The 22,399-nt window shown below is 42.7% G+C and overlaps 1 protein-coding gene across 1 annotated transcript in view; it reads left to right on the forward strand.

The window, feature by feature from the left end:
- The window catches only part of LOC124558354 (heparan-alpha-glucosaminide N-acetyltransferase-like), a 329,129-nt gene that overhangs the window by 205,724 nt on the left and 101,006 nt on the right, over window positions 1–22,399 (forward strand). The window contains exons 3-5 of the mRNA XM_047130906.1: window positions 1,885–2,067; window positions 7,745–7,872; window positions 15,393–15,529. Coding sequence (XP_046986862.1) covers window positions 1,918–2,067; window positions 7,745–7,872; window positions 15,393–15,529 — 415 coding nt within the window. The 5' untranslated portion in view covers window positions 1,885–1,917. The remainder of the gene's footprint in view (window positions 1–1,884; window positions 2,068–7,744; window positions 7,873–15,392; window positions 15,530–22,399) is intronic.

Consider the following 22,399-nt stretch of genomic DNA (forward strand, 5'->3'; position numbering starts at 1 on the left):
TTTCCATCCGCAGTTTATTTTTCTCCTGGAATCCTCTAAAACCCTCAATGGTTTTCGGTATACAACCCATGTCCGAAACCGTCATCCACCTATGCAACAGAGCAACACATTTATAGAAGACAAGGCCTGTCTATGCAGCAGCTAGTTGTATTTTCTCCACTGTCGATTGTGGCAATCAGTCCACATAATGACAAGCAACACTGTAAGACATGTTGCCTTATGGTCCATTGGTATACAAAGACACGTTTGCTGCCAAAGCGGTGGCTTAGAGGCAGGTCATTGGATGTCGTTCCCAAACACAGGTTCCTGTCCTCAGTTTGTTCCTCAAGACACCCTCTAAAGACCTCGAAGTTTGTCACAACATTTCTGGGACACCCAGTATTAACACGGATGTATAAGCCTATAACAACGTAGTGTTATTCAAACACAACTGTTGTACACACAGTAATGTGCTACATGTATAGCGGAGCAATTTCATAGGTCCGTCTCCCAACTGTTATGCCGAAAACATTTAACGTCCTTTCCAATACAAAGAGCGTGCAAAACTTTCAAGGACTATGACCAAATGAACTATTGCAAAGGCTTCGCAACTATGAAACTTACCCGATGCCTTCACTAAAGGGGAACAATTAGCACCCAGTACTTTCCTGTAACAAGTAAGCAAAAACTGAAGCTTTCAAATTGTTCAGCTGCTATTACTGTGCTGTTCGATGACATTATTGCTGTCAAGTCACTGGAAACACTAACAAATGTAAAACGTCTAGGAGTAACCCCTGGACCGATATGAAGTGTAACGATGAAATAAAATTACTTCTAGGGGAAGTAGATGCCAGATGAGATTCATTCGAAAATCCTATAGAAATGTTGAAGGTGGTATCCAATAGCTTTCAAAATATATTGATTACAATTTTTAAATCTTATTTAGGTCTTATGCTGCACCATTACTTCCAAAGCAGTCATCTTGGGAGCAAACACACCTATCCCAATTTTACTGCCACTGTTGAACTGCATACTGGAATATGTGCTTGTTAAGGTGTGTGGTAGGCCTATTCTCTTCAAGAGTATACCCAGGATTTGAGATGGGGAGCAACTACCATTAATTTTTCGACAAAGGGTGAAATACTGTATTATTGATGTTTTAAGAGGAACAACTTTTCAATGTCACAGAAGGTAAAATGTTCAGGAGAAGCAAAAAACTTATACCACGAGAAGTATTTTATTATTGTTTTTGAATTTTATACATAATATTCAGGGAGGACTGTAGATAAAAATGTGCTTATTACAAGGTAATTTGTATGGCCCATAGTTCATGAGATGTGACACAATAAATATTGAAATCCATGGAAAACTAACTTTAGCTTAAAATCAGAGCACAAATTGCCCAGTTTATATTCATCCACTGTTTCATAATGAGAGCACTTAGTGACTTCCAACAAACTTATGCCTAATTTCAAACCTCTCCTGAACTTTCTTCTCGCTTACTTGCTTAAACATTTAATGTGTTATTGATAACTCATTTGCTAAGTAATCAGACTTTTGAAGCTGATTTATAGATGGGAATTCGATCCTTTAAAGAATTTGGGGTTTCTTGGTATAATATCCTGTGGACACACTGCCAGCCAATTAAACTTAAAGTTGCTAAATCTGCATTACTTTCCTTCGCTCTTGGCACATTCTGTAGAAATTTAATAATTTCTAGAGAGAAGTCAGAATTCTGAAATAAATGAAAAGTGCATACCCTGGATTCCAAGAGGGAGCCTGTGCAGCATTGTGAATAGCTACAAGTCCAGTGCCTATCATGCTCTTGAGCTATCTGACACTTTTTCTTTAATGACTCAAAACTGTGCGTGAGTAATCCCGTTGCTCATATGTTTTGTGTTCCAGGGTTGCGGTAAGGCGATGCAGTAGCTGGCAGCCATGTCTTGGATAGAAGACCCGGGTGTCGACGTGTTCAGGGGCCTCAACCTGAGGGACCTGGGTGTCGACCAGGCGTTCGTCAACGTGACGTCACAGATCAAAGGAACCGACAAACTCTACCTGTACTCGCTCTCTGAGGAGTGCTACAAGGTATTAGCTGGTATCTTCCTGCTTTACCCTCTGTTCTAGTTATCCAGTACAGTGCCAGCCAAACTGTGGCACCACAGAGAACATCGCAGCTTCAGTCATTATTTGTTCACACATTATCCTTAAATGAAATGGATTCATCAGTTCTCTAGTTCGTGTATTCATAGGTGTTTCAGCTGGAAAGTTTAGGGAATGATGTTGTAAGTATGGGAGTCATGAGTTTCTTACATAATATGCCTAAATATAAACAAGTAAGTGTTAAGAAATAGGCTCATTTGGGATGGCATGGATTCAACAAGCCCCTGGTAGATTTCTGGAGGCATGTGACACCATATGTCTATGGACAGATCTTGTAGTTCCCATAAATTACAGGCCATTACATTGTGTGTTATTTATTTATTTAGTTATATATAAAAACAAAGATGAGGTGACTTACCGAACAAAAGCGCTGGCAGGTCGATAGACACACAAACAAACACAAACATACACACAAAATTCAAGCTTTCGCAACAAACTGTTGCCTCATCAGGAAAGAGGGAAGGAGAGGGGAAGACGAAAGGAAGTGGGTTTTAAGGGAGAGGGTAAGGAGTCATTCCAATCCCGGGAGCGGAAAGACTTACCTTAGGGGGAAAAAAGGACAGGTATACACTCGCACACACGCACATATCCATCCACACATACAGACACAAGCAGACATATTTCAATATGAACACCCATAGAGTACACAGAGTGATGTCTTTAATAACCTCATGAGCTACTAGTGCCCATAGATGATGGCAGACTTTTGAAGGCAATCTCATGCCTAATTGCTCTTCACAGATTAAATGATGTATCACCTTGGTCGGAGAGTGTGACAGGCTTTCAATAACAGCTGTCTTAGCAGTGGTGTACTTGTGTGTTGCAGGCTCCAGGAATAAGTCATTTATGAGGTCCATGTGGTCATGGAGGTGGCTTATCAGAGAGATGAACCTCGCATTGTTGGTCATTATTCTGTGTATGTCCAGTTGCAAACCAAGTGTCAGAATTGTTTCTCTGAAGTTGAGGTAACATTGGAAACTTGCCCATTGGAACATACTGCATCATTGTAGGCTGTCTGAATTGGGTGTGAAGCATAGACCGAGGAGTACATCGGAGATACTCCTGCTTCAAAGCCAGTGGTCCACAGTTCTGTCCTGAAGAGAACTTGACTGTCAGAAAGTCTTCGTGTATGAATTGACTATGCCATGTGTATTTCATGCCATTGTGAACCAGTAGACATTAAGTTAGCTGTTAGTGGCCAAATGCAAGTGCGTATTTTCACATTCACTCATACTTTGTGTCAGTAAAAGCATATGTGATTCATGGTCAAATGTCAGTGGGTGCGTAGGCAACACATGATAAGAATTAGCTAGCAGCAGGCATTCCATTGTCCACGTTAGCATATGCACAAAGGACCCCATGTACCGGGCAGTTATAGTTAAACTTTCCCTATTTAACACATTATAACCTGGAAGCTAATTACCATACGAGTATCAAACTTGGTAGCATTAATGTCAAGAACATGGGGAAGAGAAATAATGCAGAATCAGTTCAATTGGAACACTTTTCATGTACTGCTATGGTATATCATACAATTACATACCGGTACCATTACTACTACGAAAGGGGCTCAATATGGTGCCCGTCACTGTCCTGAAATGTCTGAAAGTGCAGGATTGCATTCTGCACAGAAGAATGAAGCATGTCCGTGTGTATGCTGGGTACCTTTCTTGATATGCTGTGCTTCAGATCAGCACATGTGTGAATATTCTCCTGGTAAACCCTGTCCTTCAGGTAGCCTCACAACTAGAAATCGCAGGGAGTGAGATCAGGTGACTGTGCTGGCCAAGCATTTGGAAATGATTGGCTGATAATTCGATCATTTCCAAATGTGTTTAGGAGAAGCAGGTGAACTTCATGAGCAATGTGTGCTGGGGTCCCATCTTGCATGAAAACTATTGAGTTCAATGCATCTCTCTCCTGTAGGGCGAGTATGACATGCTGATGAAGCATATCACAGTAACACTGGCCAGTCACACTCTACGTCTTTGGTCCTTGAACACCAACCTGTTCAAAGAATGATGGGCCAATGATGAATGTAGCCTGAAGCCACACAATATGGTGACACATTAACTATACAGAGGAACTTCATGAACAGTGACTGGAGGTGGAAATCCCCATACTCAGCTGTTCTGTGTGTTCACCTGTCAGACAAAAATGAGCTTTGTCTGTCCATAGAATGGTCAAGGGTCAGTCCTCGTCAACTTCAATCCTTGCGAGGAAGTGAAGAGCGAAGTCAAAATGTTGTTGTGCATCCTGTGATGCAATCTGCTACACAATATGGACCTCGTACTGATACCATTTGAAAATGGTTCAAAGCCCCTTCTGTACAGTGGATCATGGTATGTTCAACTGTCATGACACAGTACATGTAGTGCCTGATTGGAATTGTGCGCAGTGTTGTGTGCCATAGCAACAACGATTTCATCACGTTCCTGTGGTGCAACAAGTCATCGACCTCTTCTCGGAGCGACACCCAATACTCCAGTTGATTCAGACTTCTTCATCGAGCTCCACACAGCAGATGGAGAAAGAGGACCCTTCCATAATAATTTCAGCCAGTGATATTCTCGAAGTGCAGCTGCAGCATTACTGTTGTTTTGATAATAGAGCTTCACCAATTATGCCCTGCTCCGTTTGTCCTAGCTCCTGTTGTCATGTCAACAAGTGCACTGCGACTGGTCAGATGTGTGAGCCCATGAATCACAATGACTGATCACCGCATCTGGTGGTTGTAGTTGGAACTGGATGGTGGCACTGTGATGCTTGGAAATTGTGCACCCCATACTCTGGACATTAATGCTACCAAGTTTGGTACTTTTAACCACCTGGTACTTGATGATCAGAAGACTTGTCAACTCGGAGTAACCAAAGTGGGTTTCTGCTCCTAATGTGATGATGATAAACACACAAAAGCTATAATTATCTTGAGACACACATTTATAGAAACCGACGTACAAAATCAAACTGCACACCAAGTAAACAGGGAACAGAACTGTTAGAGTCAAGGAACTTAGTTTTACAAAGTGTAAAGTTCACTGTTCTGGGTCGATAGTCATAACACTCTCTTGCTTGCTTTGAATGTCATCAAACAGTTCGCATTTGAACAGGAGCAGCAACTGGTACAAACTCAGCATAGCATGAAACATCTCAGTTCTATAATCATTTGTGTCCCACTGTTTAGGTTCACATGTCTTGAGCAGTAAAAATGGGTCAGTATAAGTGAAGCAACAAAAGCCTTAATTTCAGTCACATCTGTCTCTTTGGTATTTGATTTCCAGGCAAAATTCCACGAAATGCTTCTTATGTTCCCTTAAGTATATCCACATATTTTTTCCCCTCCATCAAAAAACAAAAGGAAGCACTCTAGGATCAATTTTGTAATTCTGACTGCATGTCTCCACTTGGTGAGGAATAGTATGTGGTATTTTGATATTGTGTCCTTACATTTCTTGATGGAGTGTTCTTCATCCATTTTGTTGATTTGTCTTTTTCCAAGCAGAAATTGTTATTTTCAAAACTTATTTCATTATAAGCTACAGTAACTAAATAATACACAAAACCGATCCAAATCACATAATGATGGCTTTAATCATAGCCTCTGAACAGTAAGCTTCTTGGGACTCCACAAGACACAAAACACTGATGTGTGCAATAGAGACATGAATCACATAGAGGGAGTCAGTCAGCACTACTCCAAGCATATATATGTGTGAGTTGCCAGCAGATAGTGTGGGGGGAAATGACACAGTGCACATGCCTCCCACAGGCAGCCTCCAGTGGCCAGCCTGCTCTGATACAGTTGGCAGCCAATTCAGACAAGTATGTGTAGTGACATCACACTCAGCAGAGTCACACTGTCATGCACTAGTAGCAGGATACAGCATAATCACTATCTATCTCTGTTTTCAAGTTTTCACACTCACTAGATGATTTTGGATCTGATTTATCATGTTTCTTCTGCTTCAGCTTCTTCAAGTAGTCTCTGAATTCAACTTTCATTAATGTCTTATGTGCACATACCGTAAATTGAGTTGTTATCATACAGTGACAGAAAACAAACTGACTCCAAGGCCTTTATTTAACTTGGAAAGCAATTAGAATAGTGGTTCTAGACAACAATGGGTTCACTTAGTATAACATGACATGACACCAATGAAATGGCTGTAAAATTTTAAAAACCTAACACTTGGTATATTTTGATTTTTGTTACATTAGGACTGGCATGGGATGTCCTGGGCACCCCAGTGTATGCTTTGGCAAATGAACAACAATGATAACTGAAACATAGTTATTCCAATGTGACTATGTACATAATTCTTTTATAGAAAGCTAACATGAGTTTTAGACAATTATGGAAATTTAAACTAATAATACAATCAGTATTTAATGTGTGGAGTGTCCACAGCACCCCATGCCTGTACTAAAGGACTAACATACAGACTTAACACTAAGTGTGGACACATTGTGATGTCATTAAATTCTGTGATGCAACTGCAGGCTACCATGGGTGGCATTTAGGCTTTGTTTCTACAATGTGCAATCATTGGATTCTTTGTTAAAGAGGCGCAAAAATTGATCACCAGAATGCATATCAAGATGAGTGCATGGTCCCCAGTACACAGTAGTGTTAGGAGACTTTGAAGCTGGGAATATGATCTCATAGTGGTCCCCCTGAACTGCTCCCCTGATATGCAACAAGAGAGAATTGATGAGTTCATTGCAGAAGGCAGACTAGTCGCTGTGAATGAAATCACAACAAAATTTGGGACATGAGACAGCGTGGTGCAGGAAACAATTTAAAGCCTGCCTTATGGAAAAAGTTTATGCGAATTGGGTCTCATATTTATTGGCCGAAGACAATGAAGTTCAGAGAAGAACCATCACCCCAAAGCCTTCCTCAGAAATTTCAAAATGAGTGATGTGACAGCTGATGAAAGTTGATTCCATCATTATGAGGCTGAAACAAAATGCCAGATTGTGGAATAGTTCTATTTGTATTTGCTATAAAAATTTTTAAAAAAGCAAGAACAGCATAATCTGCTGGGAAAGTTATCGCCAGCCACTTCTGGTATAAAAAAAGGTTACATTCTGGTTATTTTTAGCATGATGATGCTTGATCTCACACTACTCATGTAACTGTGGACAAAAGTGGGACATACAAGTGGGAAAGTATTCTACACCGTGTCAACAATCCCACTGTGGCACCCACTGACCACTATCTATTCAGTTCTAGTGTTGAATAGCTGTGAGCCTAGCACTGCAAGATGCTTTAGATATCTCAGAAGTAGTGCATGGTGTGTCAGTGTCTGAAGGCAGCCAGAATGGTCTTGTACGTTAAGCGTTACAGATTTACAGATTGGTGGGAAAAACATGTGAGAAGAAATGGAAACTATGTTGAAAAATGACATAAAAATCTGTGCATGATGTGCATAGTTTGTCTAAAAGATAAAAATTTATGCAACAGGGAATTGCTCATGACTTACATTATGATCCTTGGATAAATTATGGTTCTTTTTACTATGGTGACTCTCTATGCTATGGGAAATAATGAGACTGTCAAATATCACTGCTTTTATGGATTGTTTCATTATTGTTTCAGTGTCCATTCACACTTCTAACTGATCCCAATAAACCTCAAGAGACTCTGAAAATTTCCACCCAAAGAAGGTACACATGGAGGGTACTTACCAGCGTTGTGGGCACCGCCCTTCCTGCTTCAGATTACAGGTAAATATGATTTTGGATACTAGCATCATTTTGTCTCAGTAAATATAGAAATCACATACTGTGCTTTCTCCTGTTTGGATGTAGAACAGTTAAATTTTTCAGATGTTTTCAATCCATTTTTTGCAAAACAGCAATACATTCATAACAACAGAGTACATTCATAAATAATTTATTGTAATAAATTGTAGAACAATTTTGCTGAATTTTGAACTGTCTTGAACACCAGGATAAATACATAAGAAGTAGAAGGTTCAAACCAAAGTATGGATACTTTTGCTGAGTGAAAGATCATCTGTATGTGTTTCAGTTATGAGAACTTCAAGATGTCTTTCCATATATAGAAAGAACCTTGTTATTACATGCCATAGCACATTTTTGGAATATGTTGTACATTAGTAAATTAGTATCAACAGCTCTTCATTTAGATTGCAACACTGCAGAGTATATGACAGATTTTCACAGCTGAAGGTTGCTGATGAGAATATTTAAAACTGGATGATTTCTTGCCCTAGGTAGATCATTTTCTTGCTTCTGTTACTGTACTTTTATTTGTAATAAATTTTGATATATTCCCATCACTTGTCTTTATTGCTACTTATATGTATACCTGGTTTCAGTATTTTCTTTCCATTTATGAACAACATAATAATTCTTAATCATAACTACTGTACCTTTGAGGGACAGACTTAAAGACAAATCAAGAGGATGGCTGTTGGAATTGGAATGGTGTTATCCTATGCCAGCCTGTAATGGGCTGCATGATACAGACTTCCCTCAACTCCCAGAGGCAGTGCCAGCAGGATCAGTAAAGATTCACGTATAATATTTTTTTGACTCAGACTTACAGTGAACATGATCTCCTCCAATTCCTACAACAGCCTAACTCCTTTTCCCAATGCTTATTCACCTGATCCTTCTCCAAATCCTAACCACACATCTGAGTTTTGACATCGATCTCATTGAAGCTCATATACAAACCTTAGCCAAACCAGCCCATATGCAACAATGTCTCCACTTTGACAACTGCCATCTCTTCCACCTCAAATACTCCCTTACCTACAGCCGAATCACTCACGACAAACATATCTGAATCCCTCAGTGGCTATATCAACAATCTCTTGCAGGTGCTCCTCTCCTTCTCTCACCAACATAGTTACCACTTCCAAAACATCAAGAAGCATCCATCTTCTCAATATGATGGACCTGTCAGATCTCAGATATAACTCTGCCCCCTTCCCCCCAATTGTTTGTGACTTTTCAGTGTCAAACCACGAAATGAAATTATCTCTCCCTGATATTCTTCCCATACCATTCAAGGCTGCCTTTCATTGCCTTCTAATAACTACAACTTCCTTGTAAATCCATGTGTCATTCCCAAATTACTATTTCGACTCCAAGGTTCCTATCCGTACAGTGATTGTTGCTGTAAAACCCGTTTCGTACAGCCACCCATTACCAGTTTCTCCAGCTACACCATTGCAAATTTGTACAACATCAAAGGCAGAGAAACATGTGAAGCCATGCAATTTGCTTATGAACTGCGATGTGTTCACTGCATGGCATTTCATACAGGAACGACCATCTCTAAACAGGAAGAATGCATGAATGGAAACAGAAGGGATGTCCTTTCTTGGGGGCAGCCAATGCACAGCTGCTGAGCATCATCTACGCCATGACTCAACACCTTCTACCATATCCATCCACTACCGATTTTGTTATAACCTTTAATCACCAAAAATTGCGTGGATATTCAAACACACTCACTTAGAAACAATAGCTGGGTACATGATAACAACTCAGTACCTCTCATTCGACTGCCGTGCCATGACATGCGGCCGGCGCTGATCGTAGCTAGGTGGCGCTCCCGCGCTCAGCTGAGTTGCGGAGCGCCTCTATCGCCGTTTGCACGTACTGTTGTGGCGGCACTGTTAAATGTCGTGGCACTGTCACAACACTTTTCCCCCCTTGAAAAAAAAAAAACACTCACTTCCTTGGAGACATGGACAGTGCGGAGACATCCGTGGCCTCTTGTGAGGCCCCGAGAAGATCCCGCGGAGAGACACGAGAGTATGGTCGAAAATGTCCAGGATGGAAGCTCGTGCGTGGAACGTGCCTCCTGGTGGTGGTGGTGGTTAGTGTTTAACGTCCCGTCGACAACGAGGTCATTAGAGACGGAGCGCAAGCTCGGGTTAGGGAAGGATTGGGAAGGAAATCGGCCGTGCCCTTTCAAAGGAACCATCCCGGCATTTGCCTGAAACGATTTAGGGAAATCACGGAAAACCTAAATCAGGATGGCCGGAGACGGGATTGAACCGTCGTCACGTGCCTCCTGGACGAGATGATGGGTGAAAACTCCGGAGCAGCATCCATAGGTGTCGTGGACCTGGGGGTGTGCTCCAGCGAGACGGGTCCCGGAGAAGGCGGCGGCGCGACTGGGGCCGGTTCCAGCGTACTTGGAAGCGGTAGCGACGTCGGCTGCATCAACACGAACAGTAGGTCGGCAGCAGTGACAGGCCTGGCTTCTCGGGCTGGTGGAGGCGAAGGAAGGGGCGGTGGCACCGGCGTGGCCACCACTCGTGGGCGCATCTGGTCGTAATGGCGAACAACTGTGTCGTCGTCCGTACGTATTTCACAAAGCCGGCGGCCACGAAGAGCCTTGACCACCCCTGGAATCCATTTAGGGCGAGATCCATACCCTCGTGCCCACACGTCGGCGGGTGCCCACCGAGTATTTTCCCACACTAGGGGATAAAGCACAAGGCCTGACAGGGTGAAGCAGGTGCAGTAGAGTGCGCGGTTGGCGGCCGTGCAAGAGTTCAGCAGGGCTGCGATTACCCAGAGGCGTGAAGCAATAAGAACTCAGAAATTGCAGCAGAGCGTCATCTGTGGAAAAATCACTAAGGAATTTTTTCATCTGGCTTTTGAAAGAGCGGACAAGGCGCTCGACCCCCCCATTCGATTGCGGATGGAAGGGCGGTGCTGTAACATGATGAATCCCTTGTCCAGTACAAAAATCATGGAAGGCCTGCGAAGAGAACTGAGGGCCATTGTCCGTGACGATCGTGGATGGAAGACCTTCTAGCGCAAAGATTTTGGACAAAGCCAGCGTCGTCGCCGCAGTGGTGGGCGACGGACATCGAACAACAAACGCAAACTTCGAGAAGGCGTCAATCAACAGTAGCCAATAAGTACCGAGGAAGGGGCCGGCAAAGTCAGCGTGCACCCGTTCCCATGGCTGCGCCGGATCAGGCCACGGAGAGGGCATTGTATGAGGTGCAGCCAGTTGTTGAGCACACTGACCACACGCAGCAACCATGTGGGCGATATCCGAATCAATACCGGGCCAATAAACGTGCCTGCGGGCCAGGGACTTAGTCCGAGGAATCCCCCAATGGCCTTCATGCAACAGTTTGAACATCTTTGCGAAGAGAGGCTGGCACCACGACCCGTGGAGATGTGCCATCCGTGGCCAGAAGAACAACACCATCACGAACGGACAGACAGAGGTGCAAGGCATGGTAGTTGCGAAGGGGATCCGATGCCCGGCCCTTGGTCCTGTCCGGCCAACCCCATTGAACAAAACCGATCACCTGACGCAGGACTGGGTCCTGCGCAGTAGCCGACGCGACCTGCGAACCTGAAAGTGGAATCGACCGCACGACGTTCTTCCTCATCAATGTGGAAACAGAGTAGTTCATCACGATCGAAAACCGTGTCGGGGCCCATCGGCAATCGCGACAATGTGTCAGCATTGGCGTGTTGGGCCGTGGGGCGATAGTGAATCTCATAGTGAAAACGAGACAAGTATAAGGCCCAACGTTGCAGGCAGTGAGCTGCCTTATCTGGAAGCAACGCCGATGGGCTGAACAGAGAGACCAGCAGCTTGTGGTCGGTGATGAGGTGAAACTTAGAACCATACAAAAAAACGCTGAACTCTTTTAGAGCATAAATGATAGTGAGCGCCTCCTTTTCGATTTGAGAGTAACGCCGTTGCGCATCGTTGAGGGTCTTGGAAGCATAGGCGATGGGTCGTTCTGACCCGTCCTCATACTGATGGGCGAGAACATCCCCTAGGCCATACTGTGACGCGTCAGTCCCCAGAACCAAGTGCTGACCTGGACGGAATGTGGCAAGACAAGGCGCCGACTGCAAATGAGCCTTCAGGTGGACAAAAGCCTGCTCACACTCGTTGGACCAACAGAAAGGGACGTTTTTGCGTAACAGCTGATGCAGAGGATGAGCTACTGCCACTGCAGATGGAATGAATTTGTGATAATAAGCAATCTTGCCTAGAAACGCCTGAAGTTCTTTGACTGTAGACGGCCGGGGTAGAGCGTTAATGGCCGCAACGTGCTGACGTAGAGGACGTATACCCTCACGGGACAAGTGGAAACCGAGATACTCAATGGAGGGTTCGAAGAACTGTGACTTGTCCAGATTGCACCTCAACCCAGCCGAATGCAAAACCCGAAACAGGGAACGCAAATTGCGAAGGTGTTCCTTAGTGGATGCCCCCGTGACAACAATGTCATCCAGATAGTTTATGCAGCCGGGAACGGAAGCCGTGAGCTGTTCCAAAAACCACTGAAAAATGGCCGGCGCGCTAGCGATGCCAAATGGTAACCGCTGGTACTGATACAACCCACAAGGAGTGTTGATGACGAGAAATTCCTTGGAAGAAGCATCCAACGGCAACTGATGGTACACCTCCGATAAGTCAAGTTTGGAAAAGAACTGGCCCCCAGCGAGCTTGGTAAATAACTCCTCAGGACGGGGAAGAGGATAAGTGTCAATGAGGCTCTGAGCATTGACAGTGGCTTTAAAATCACCACACAATCGCAGACTCCCGTTTGGTTTAGAAACCACCACGATGGGCGATGCCCATTCACTGGAGGTAACAGGAAGGAGAATCCCTGAAGCTGTTAACCTGTCTATCTCAGCCTTGACAGGTGCACGCAACGCCACCGGAATAGGGCGTGCCCGGAAAAACTTAGGGTGAGCTGTAGGTTTAAGAGTAATGTGGGCTTCAAAATCCTTGGCACGACCCAGACCAGCAGAGAACATGGACGATAATTCAGAACACAATCCTTCCAGCTGTTGATACAGAATATCCTCAGATATGAGGTGCACATCATCATCAATGGAGAACCAGAACAAATGGAAAGCATCATAACCAAACAGGTTTTCAGTGCCCGCATGATCCACCACATAAAACGTGAGGGGGCCTAACAACAGACTTGTAGGCAGTGTAAGCATCAAACTGGCCAATGATAGGAATTTTCTGTTTATTATAAGTTCTCAGATTTCGTGTAACTGGAGACAAGGGAGGGGAGCCCAACTCCAAATACGTGCGAGAATTAATGAGAGTTACTGCAGAGCCAGTGTCCACTTGCATGCGAATGTCTTTATCCAGAACACAAACAGTAACAAACAACTTATTTGTTTGAGAAAGCACACAGTTAACATCCATGTCCGATGCCTCGTCCTCGTCGGCAGGAACTTTAGGGGTCTGACACACAGAAGCAATGTGGCCTTTTTTCCTACATGAATTACACGTGGCCCAACGTTTTGGACACGCGGCCCTGTCATGTTGTACGAAACAACGTGGACAAGAAGGAAGTGCGGAACGAACCTGCTTCTGTGGTTGCTGTTTTCGCTGCGAGCGTTGTGGCCCAACACGACGTTGTTTACGTGAGTGAACCGCCACCACATCTTCGTTCTCCTGTGAAACAGGCAAATTGTCCGTGTCGAAAGTTGACTGTACACCGCCTACATCACACCACGCGTCTATTTGCGCTCCAGCAGTGTGAGACACTTCAAAGGATTGAGCGATGCTTAGAACTTCCAACAACGACGGGTTTGGTAGTTGTAGGGCATGTTGCCGAACTTCTTTATCAGGCGCAAGCCGTAGAATAGCATCCCTAACCATTGAATCAGCATAAGACTCATGGTGAGTGTCCGTGACAAACTGACATTTCCTACTCAGACCGTGTAGTTCCGCCGCCCAAGCCCGGTAAGATTGATGGGGCTGTTTACGACACCGGTAGAACGCCACGCGGGCGGCAATGACGTGGGTGTTTTTGCGGTAATAGTTAGACAATAAGTCACACATTTCTTGGATGGACAGGGAGGCAGGTTCCCGCAGAGGGGCTAACTGAGATAGCAGCTGATAGATCCGTGGGGAAATTCAAGATAGAAATAACGACTTACACATAGGAGCGTCGACAACGCCGAAAGCCAAGAAGTGTTGCCACAAATGCTTCTCATAATCCTCCCAGTCTTCAGCGGCCTCGTCGTAAGGAGGGAATGGAGGCGGAGAAGAGGAAGACAGACGATGAGTAAGCGACGTTGACAATGCCTGAATAGCAGCCGTCAGCTGTGTTTGTTGTTCAATGAGTGCTTGCATAAGCTGTTCCATGTCTGCCCCGTCACGAACACACAAATCCACAATGCAGTGAAAATATCCGACCTCATCGCCAAAAAGTGTTATAACCTTTAATCACCAATAATTACGTGGATATTCAAACACACTCACTTAGAAACAATAGCTGGGTACATGATAACACTGAGTTGTTATCATGTACCCAGCTATTGTTTCTATCTCTCTATCTCTCATTTGACTGCCGTGCCGTGACATGCGGCCAGTGCCGTTCGTAGCTAGGTGGCGCTCCCGCGCTCAGCTGAGTTGCGGAGCGCCTCTATCGCCGTTTGCGCGTACTGTCGTGGCGGCACTGTTAAATGTCATGGCACTGTCACAACAGGTTTCCCCAAACTCTCCAAGTGGGAACTTGTTCCCCAATATATCCTATCATCCCATTATGCCTTTCTTGGGCCTCTTCTTGATGAGCATGCTATGGGTACACTCGTCTTATCAGGTGGCAAAGCCCATGTACACAGGGCTGTACAGATATATTTCTGATATGATGAACACTCAGGCACCCTATCTCGTCTTTTCTGGCCCCCTGAATCACTCGATCTTAATCCCATTGAAAATGTCTGGGAATGTTTGCAATAGCTGGTGAAATGTAGCAACCAACATCCCTTTAAGTTGGTAGCTCTTAGCTCTGCTTGATCTAATCACCAATGAATGGCTTCAGCTGGATATGGCACACCCAGAGAAACTTGTGGACTCTCCTCCTCGTCAAACTGAGGCTGACATCAAGGCCAGTGGTGGCATTACACAGTATCAGCTTTATGTCTTCTAATGACTAGTTTTTTGTCCAGTATGCTTATTTACAGTGATGTCATAAGAATAATCAAAGAATGGGTTATGTGCATACTGTAGTAACAGAAGGCTTTCAGCAATGTCATTGTTGCTCTTTATGATGAGAAGAAGGAATATAGATCATCAGATAATTCGTAGTGTTGAATAGGAAGACATTTTCTTTTCTCATTCTGTCATTCACAAGTAGTGTTCTGTAGATATATTTTGTGTGATTTTATAAAAGAAATACTTACTTGCAGAATTTGCAACAGTTGCATTGACTTATATTATCAAGATTACGAACTTTTATTCTCAGTGCAGTTCTGTGCGAGACGTCTGCAGATCTCGGAGAATTTGGAGTGTATGAACTCCAGGTGAAGCCTCAGGGTGGCAATTCATCTCAAGCAACATGTGAAGTGCACACCATACTGGAACCAGTCAACATTTATCTACGTGAGTTTTACACGATACCCTATTTCATCTATTAAATCCTCAGACTTGTCAATAAAATTTAGATTGTTAATTGCAAAAAAGCAGCACGTGAAAATTTGTACCGAGACCGGGAATCAAACCTGGGTCTCCTGCATACTAGGCAGGTGCAATAGCTACTAAGTCACCTTGCATAGTTGTTCACACAACTGCACAGATTACCCTGGCGTGTCTCCCTCCTCAGTTCAAATTCTCACTGCCACCCCAGTCTACTTTAAATTCCCTGTTAACCTGGGGCGGCAGTGAGAATTTGAACTGAGGAGGGAGATGAGTTGAGGTAATCTGTACATTTGTGTGAACCACTGTGAAAAGGTGACTTAGTGGCTATTGCACCTACCTAGTAAGTAGGAGACACAGTTTCAATTCCTGACCTTAGTACAAATTTTCACTTGCCACTTCAGTCTATATATATAAAATAATATCTGTATGAGGCCAGTGAAGTATCTGAATTTGTGTCATTTCATCTGTATGAGTCCCTGCACCTGGGTTTCTGGCTGGATCCCCCACTTAAGTTTGATGCTGAGGTGTATTCCAGAACATGGAGAGCCTTGGCAATTCTGTTCATGTGTAAGGGGGAATTTGAAGTTGATTGGGGCAACAGTGAGAATTTGGATTGAGGAGGGAGGTGTGCCATGGTAATTTGTGCAGTTGTGTGAACCACTGTGTCAAGGTGGCTTAGTGGCTAATGACCTTCCTATTGGTCAGGAGACCCGGGTTCAATTCCCAAATGTTCATTCGCCATTTCGGTCCATATACATAAAATTTCATCTTTGCTTATCAAAGTTATGTAATAATGTTCTTAAGCATGTGGATATACAGTAACGTTTGTGAAAATTGCAGCACCAGGAATGATACTTGTGGCTGAAATGAAGTTTACACTTCAGAGTAAGTGTACAATAAGACGAAGATGATTATGATTTCAGGGCTGTCTGTGATCTCAGACTTTGAAAATTCAGTGCAGCACAAATATCTTCCCTGCATAATGAACCCATTTTAGAAATGTAATTGTCTGCAATCACAGAAGATTCACATGTTACTGGGGACTCTCCTTCCACACAGTTTGTATGTGAAACTATGAAGCACGGTTGGTAGCCCTCGATGAATGAGTAGCTGACCAACCATATATTGCACACATTCCATGGACGCCATGTCAGATGAATGTGCAGTGCAAGGAAGTTGTGGTAATCATAATTTCTAGAAGATAGCTTTCACTGCTCTTGTCACACTGTCCTTATTCTATTGAAATACAGCATGTGAAAATATATGGACAAGGGATAATATCTCGGGTGGTAAAACCTTACTAACCTAGTTCAGTGAAATGTCACTTGGTTTTGAATATCTTTTCTTCTCACTCTATAAGTACTTCGAGGAAGTAATGTGTTCTCCTACCTCTGAAATGGACTTCTGTACCAGCTTTCCACTTCTGCAACAGCGTAAATCCTGTAGCAGTGTAAATCCTCCATAAACTCAGCAGAAAGACAATAGATCATACCCATACTGAATGAAATGGACTCTTCAGTCAATGGTGATTGATTACTGTCACAAGAATTCATCCAGTAAATAATTTTTTAACCCATGAGCTCTTACTGTAGAACAAAAACTTCCCCCATTCCCCCGTGTAACGTGAGGCCTAAGATGGACAATTAGAAACTAAACTGTTACAGTCTTTGTTTACATGCTAGTCTTAAAACACATTCCAACAATGGAAACTCTGTGATGGCCTAAAAATATGAATTAGTTTTACAGGCTGTAACATCCTGATCATAGACTGAAATTAAAGGAACAAATTCAATATGAGTTAGGATACACTGCCACTCACCACATAGAGGACACATTAAGCAGTGGATGGGCACATTATCCATTCCAGGATGAATTTTTCACTCTGCAGCAGGGTGTGCACCAATATGAAATGTCCTGGCAGGTTAAAACTGTGTGCCAGACTGAGACTCAAACTGAGGACGTTTGCCTTTCAAGTGTCAGTGTGACATACAGTTTTAATCTGCCAGGAAGCTACGGTTTCCATTTTTTGATTGAACAGTCTACTCTTTAAACAAAATGTTATAGTTTCATCCCTGGAGGTCTCTTCTGCACCTTCTATGCCTGATGCTCCAAGTCCCTCTTCGAACCTCTGTACAGAAGTCCACAAGCTGATAGCTCCTAAGTGGCCCTTGTAAAAACCACAATCTGGATTATTTTTCCAACTGTCTTATGGACAGTTTGATGTGGCCCACCATGACTTACACTCCCGTGCCAACTTGTTCATCTGAGATTATCACTTACTCACATCATCTTGAATTATTTGTTGGTTATATTGCAGTCTCTGTTTTCTGCCACCAGATTTAACCTTTAGTTACCATAAATTCCTTTTATGCTACTTGCTCCTGAACTTACAAATGCTTCTTCATCTATATAATACATATATAGAGAAATCTTTACACATTTAATGCTCATGGAGCACTTCTGAAGTTTAATTCCAGTAAAATTTTTTACTCATTCATTGTGTTGTCTTCAGTAAGTATGATATCAGATTGCATGGTTTATCTAGTGGTGGCACAAATCTTCACAATTGATGTTGGACAAGAACATTTATCAACAGTACAGGTTGTAAGATTGTGATCTGCTCTAGGATTGCTAGTGTACTTTGCATACTTAAACTCAGTACTGTCCTATTGCATAATCTTTTGGAGCAGTGTAGCTAAGGTTAAGAAAGTATTTATTCTACTGACATGTTCAGTGTCCTATTGCATTATCTTCTGGAGCAGTGTAGCTAAGGTTAAAAAAGTATTTATTCTACAGACATGTTCAGTAATCTAATCTAATCTAATCTAAGAATTCTACATAAAGTTATTAACATGACATTTCGCAGAAGTCTCTAAAGGGACCGAAGGGCTTAAACTTATGTGCCGATACATTTACTCCCTAATGGTAGTGTTGTTAATAATGAAAGGGAACTTAGGATAAAATGTGGAATTTACAACCATAGTATTGGAAGAAAAAAATAACTTTCATATAGACTATGTGTCATCCCTCTGTAATTCAGAAAGGAATTCTTAGTCTGATACAAAAATCCTTAACAAGTTCCCAGAAGACATTGGACAGGGAATTCTGAAAATCTCCATATATTTAACAACAATAATTTATCAGATTATTTTTATCCTGGAATAAAAATTACAGTTAAAACTAAATTTCATATTAGATTTTTTAGACTTTTGCAGTACATACTTAGCTAACAGTGGTCTTTAAAGCAAAATAAATCAGATAATTGCTTTGTTTGAAATGTTACATTGCTAGCCATCACAACTACCATGAAGGTATGACGCAAGAAATATCAAATGGGATAGATAAAAAATCCACTTACCAAGTGGTGGCAGGAGAACATCTATATTAAAAGGTATCACAGTTTGCAAGGTTTTGGAGCCAGCGGCTCCTTCTGGCAGAAAGGTTCAGGAGAAAGGAAGAGGGGTGAAGGAGAAGGCCTTGTGAGGCTTAGGAAAAGGGGTAGAGTTTGGAAAAGTCACCCAGAACCCAGGGTCAGGGGGGACTTACTAGACGGGATAAGAAGGAAAGAAGTTATTATGGGCCACACCATCAATCATTACTTCCCTCCTACACATTGAGCTTGGCCAACTTCATTAACACCCCTCCCCCCCTGCCCCCCATCTCTCAGCCCTAAACAGCTACACCATCAACCACAACCCCTCTCCTACCGATAGCACCCCCCCCCCTCTTGCCCCCAACCTTCACCACTGTCTCCTACACCAATAATTACCTTTTTTCCTTCTCATCCCATCCAGTAATTCTCCCCTGACTCAGGGTTCTGGGTGACCTTTCCTAACTTTACCCCTTTTCCTAAGCCTCATCAGTCCTTTTCTTTCACCCCTCTTCCTCTCCTTCAATCCTTCTGCCAAAAGAAAAGGAGCACCTGGCTCTGAAAACTTGAAAACTGTGATACATTTTATATGTGTGTTCTCCTGCTGCCACTTGGTAAGTATATTTTTTGTCCACCCAGTTACTTATATTTTCAAAAATAACAAATTAGCATGAAGTATATACTAAGTGCTTTGGTATACAAATTATTAGAATTTCAGTGGAACTGTACAAAGTAGGTCAGAGTAATGCCATCTATAATCTCTATATAAGGAAAGATTGCACAGTGCATTTCTCATTCAGAGATCAAATTTGAATGTTGTTTGTTTGTAAAAAGATTGTGAAGAAGAAACATCTGCTAGCACATATTGGAACTCGACAGTAGCAGGATCGTGGCCTGTCGTGACTGTGGTTTATTGTTACACAATGTTGCTGCTTGTGTTGGTGTGGATACCATGGCTGTCATGCAAATATGGAATCAGTGTGTCCAGAAGTTCCATATTCAACACTGTGCAGGAACTCAACAGCCTCATGTGACTGCTGCCCAAGAGGAGAGACATATTGTTCACTCAGCCATGATATTATGCTTCTACAAGATAATGTAAGACAGGATGATTCCCTTGCTGTCCTGACCTACTTTGATACAGGTGATGTTCAGCTGTTGCCCTGACCAGCAGTTTTTCTAGATCCCTCAGACAATGAAAAGGTTTGGTCACAGGCTACCGAGGGGTTAGCATGCTACCACTCTCCAGCAACTAGGATTTATCAGCGTAGAATGACATACCCATATCTGTCATCCAAGGTCAGTTTGACTTGATGACTATCCAGATCAGAGCTATTTTTGTTGCCAGGGTTGGGAACTTTGCATACTAACTTTTGTGCACTGTATACAAATAAATCACCTAATAACTGAATCATATGATCTTCCTACTATAAAGCATACACACAATAAATAAAATTTCATGATTTTGTATATTTTGTGTTGTTGCAATTTTGATGTACTCCTGCATAGATAGAAACAGCACCTGAGTACTCTAAGAGGGAGGGGAGTGACATTTCTCAGAGTAGCTACTGCACTCCATTTGATGTACTTTTGTTCCATTGTTCGATAGTGAGGAAATCTTTAGGGACATAAACAAAACATATAAATGTGCAGGATGGGGCAAATAAAAGTGGCCCAGACCATTTGTGGCAGTATTAATGGAGGAGGAAAAAAACTCTAGTCAGTTCCATACAGCCAGTAGAACCTTGGAGCACATTTACACAATCTTCACATCTGACGGAGTTGTTAGCAGAGGTCTGTCTGGTCGTGGTCACAGCTGGCCACCCACGTCACCTGACCTGTAAGTGTGCCATTACTTTGTGTGGGGAGCCTTCAAGTCTAAGCTGGCCACCCAGATCACCTGATCTGTCAGTGTGCAATTACTTTGTGTGGGGAGCCTTCAAGTCTAAGGTGTATCACAAAAACCCACGTAGTCCTCAAGAACTGCCGCAAAACGTTTCAGATGAGATTGCAGCAATTCCAGCAGTCCATCTTGATCCACCTTCAGCAACTTGCTGACCAGGGCCCAAAAGTGGCAAGAGATGAATGGTGGTCACTTTCAACATCTCTATAATCAGGTGAGTACTGTATTTCCTTTTCTCCGCTGTGTTTCTTTGTACCCTGGAACTCTATTCTCTAGGCCACTTTTATTTGCCCCATCCTGTACAATATACTGAGGATCAAATAACAGTTCTATGGTACTGTAGCCAGGCATCCTCAAACAGAAAATCAGTCTACCACATTTATTTACATATATCACATTACATTACTGCACTGAAAATGTGGAGAAGTAAGATTTTGTGCAACACTCACATTAATTAATAATATGAGGGTTGGAACTTAAATAGTGGCAACTATTTATTCACAACTGATACAAAAAAGTTACATGTTTGCACCAGTTACTGCCCTTCAAAGTAGTCACCAGCATTGTGTAGAACCCATTGCCAGCGATGTGGAAGGCGTCTTATACCTTTAGCAGAGCCTGTTCTGTTGATAGTGCGAATGGAGCCGTCTACTGCCTGTTGAATCTCTGGAAAAGTTCTGAAGCGAATGCCCCAAAGTGGTTCCTTCATCTTTGGAATCAAATCAAAGTCACAAAGACTTAAGTTGTATTACTGTTCGTTTCTGGAGCATCACCTGCGTCCATTTTTGCGTAAGAAGTGGTGACACTTCCTGCACAACCCACCCATTATTTTGCACGACAATGCGTGGGCGCATACAGTGCAAGCTGTGGTTGCTCTGTTCAGTCGATGGGACAGGGAAGTACTGTACCATCCACCATACTCTCCTCCTTGTGACTCTGATTTGATTCTGAAGACGAAGGAACCACTTCGTGGCATTCGCTTCAGAACTGTTCTAGAGATTTGACAGGCAGTAGACCGCTCCATTCGCACCATCAACAGAACAGGCTCTGCTAACAGTATACTACACCTTCCACATCGCTGGAAATGGCTTCTACACAATGCTGGTGACTACTTTGAAGGACAATAACAGGTGAAAACATGTAACTCTTTTGTATCGGTTGTGAATAAATAATTGCCACTATTTAAGTTCCAACCCTCATATTAATAATATATTCACATCAGCTAGTTCTGCTGTGAAATTCATGTGGGTTCAAAGAAATTGGCTACCAATAAATCCTGTGGGGTCTTCTTAAATTGAACATTATTAGTAACTAAACTTTTTATACCATTGGCAAGTTACTGAAAATGTGTGTTCCTGAATATGGATATTTTTCTGGACCAAAGTAATTGACTTTAAATATGAATGTAAATTATTTATTTATCAATATTTTCTTTGCATGGAGCTATCACAATGATTACTTTTACAAAAAATCAGGAACACTAGTATGGCAATAGTAACACTTACAAAATATGTTATACACAGCAATGGTTGCATCTTATATCTATTTTATACATTTATAA

This window comes from Schistocerca americana, chromosome 1 (assembly GCF_021461395.2).
Source record: "Schistocerca americana isolate TAMUIC-IGC-003095 chromosome 1, iqSchAmer2.1, whole genome shotgun sequence".
Taxonomy (NCBI): Eukaryota; Metazoa; Arthropoda; class Insecta; order Orthoptera; family Acrididae; genus Schistocerca; species Schistocerca americana.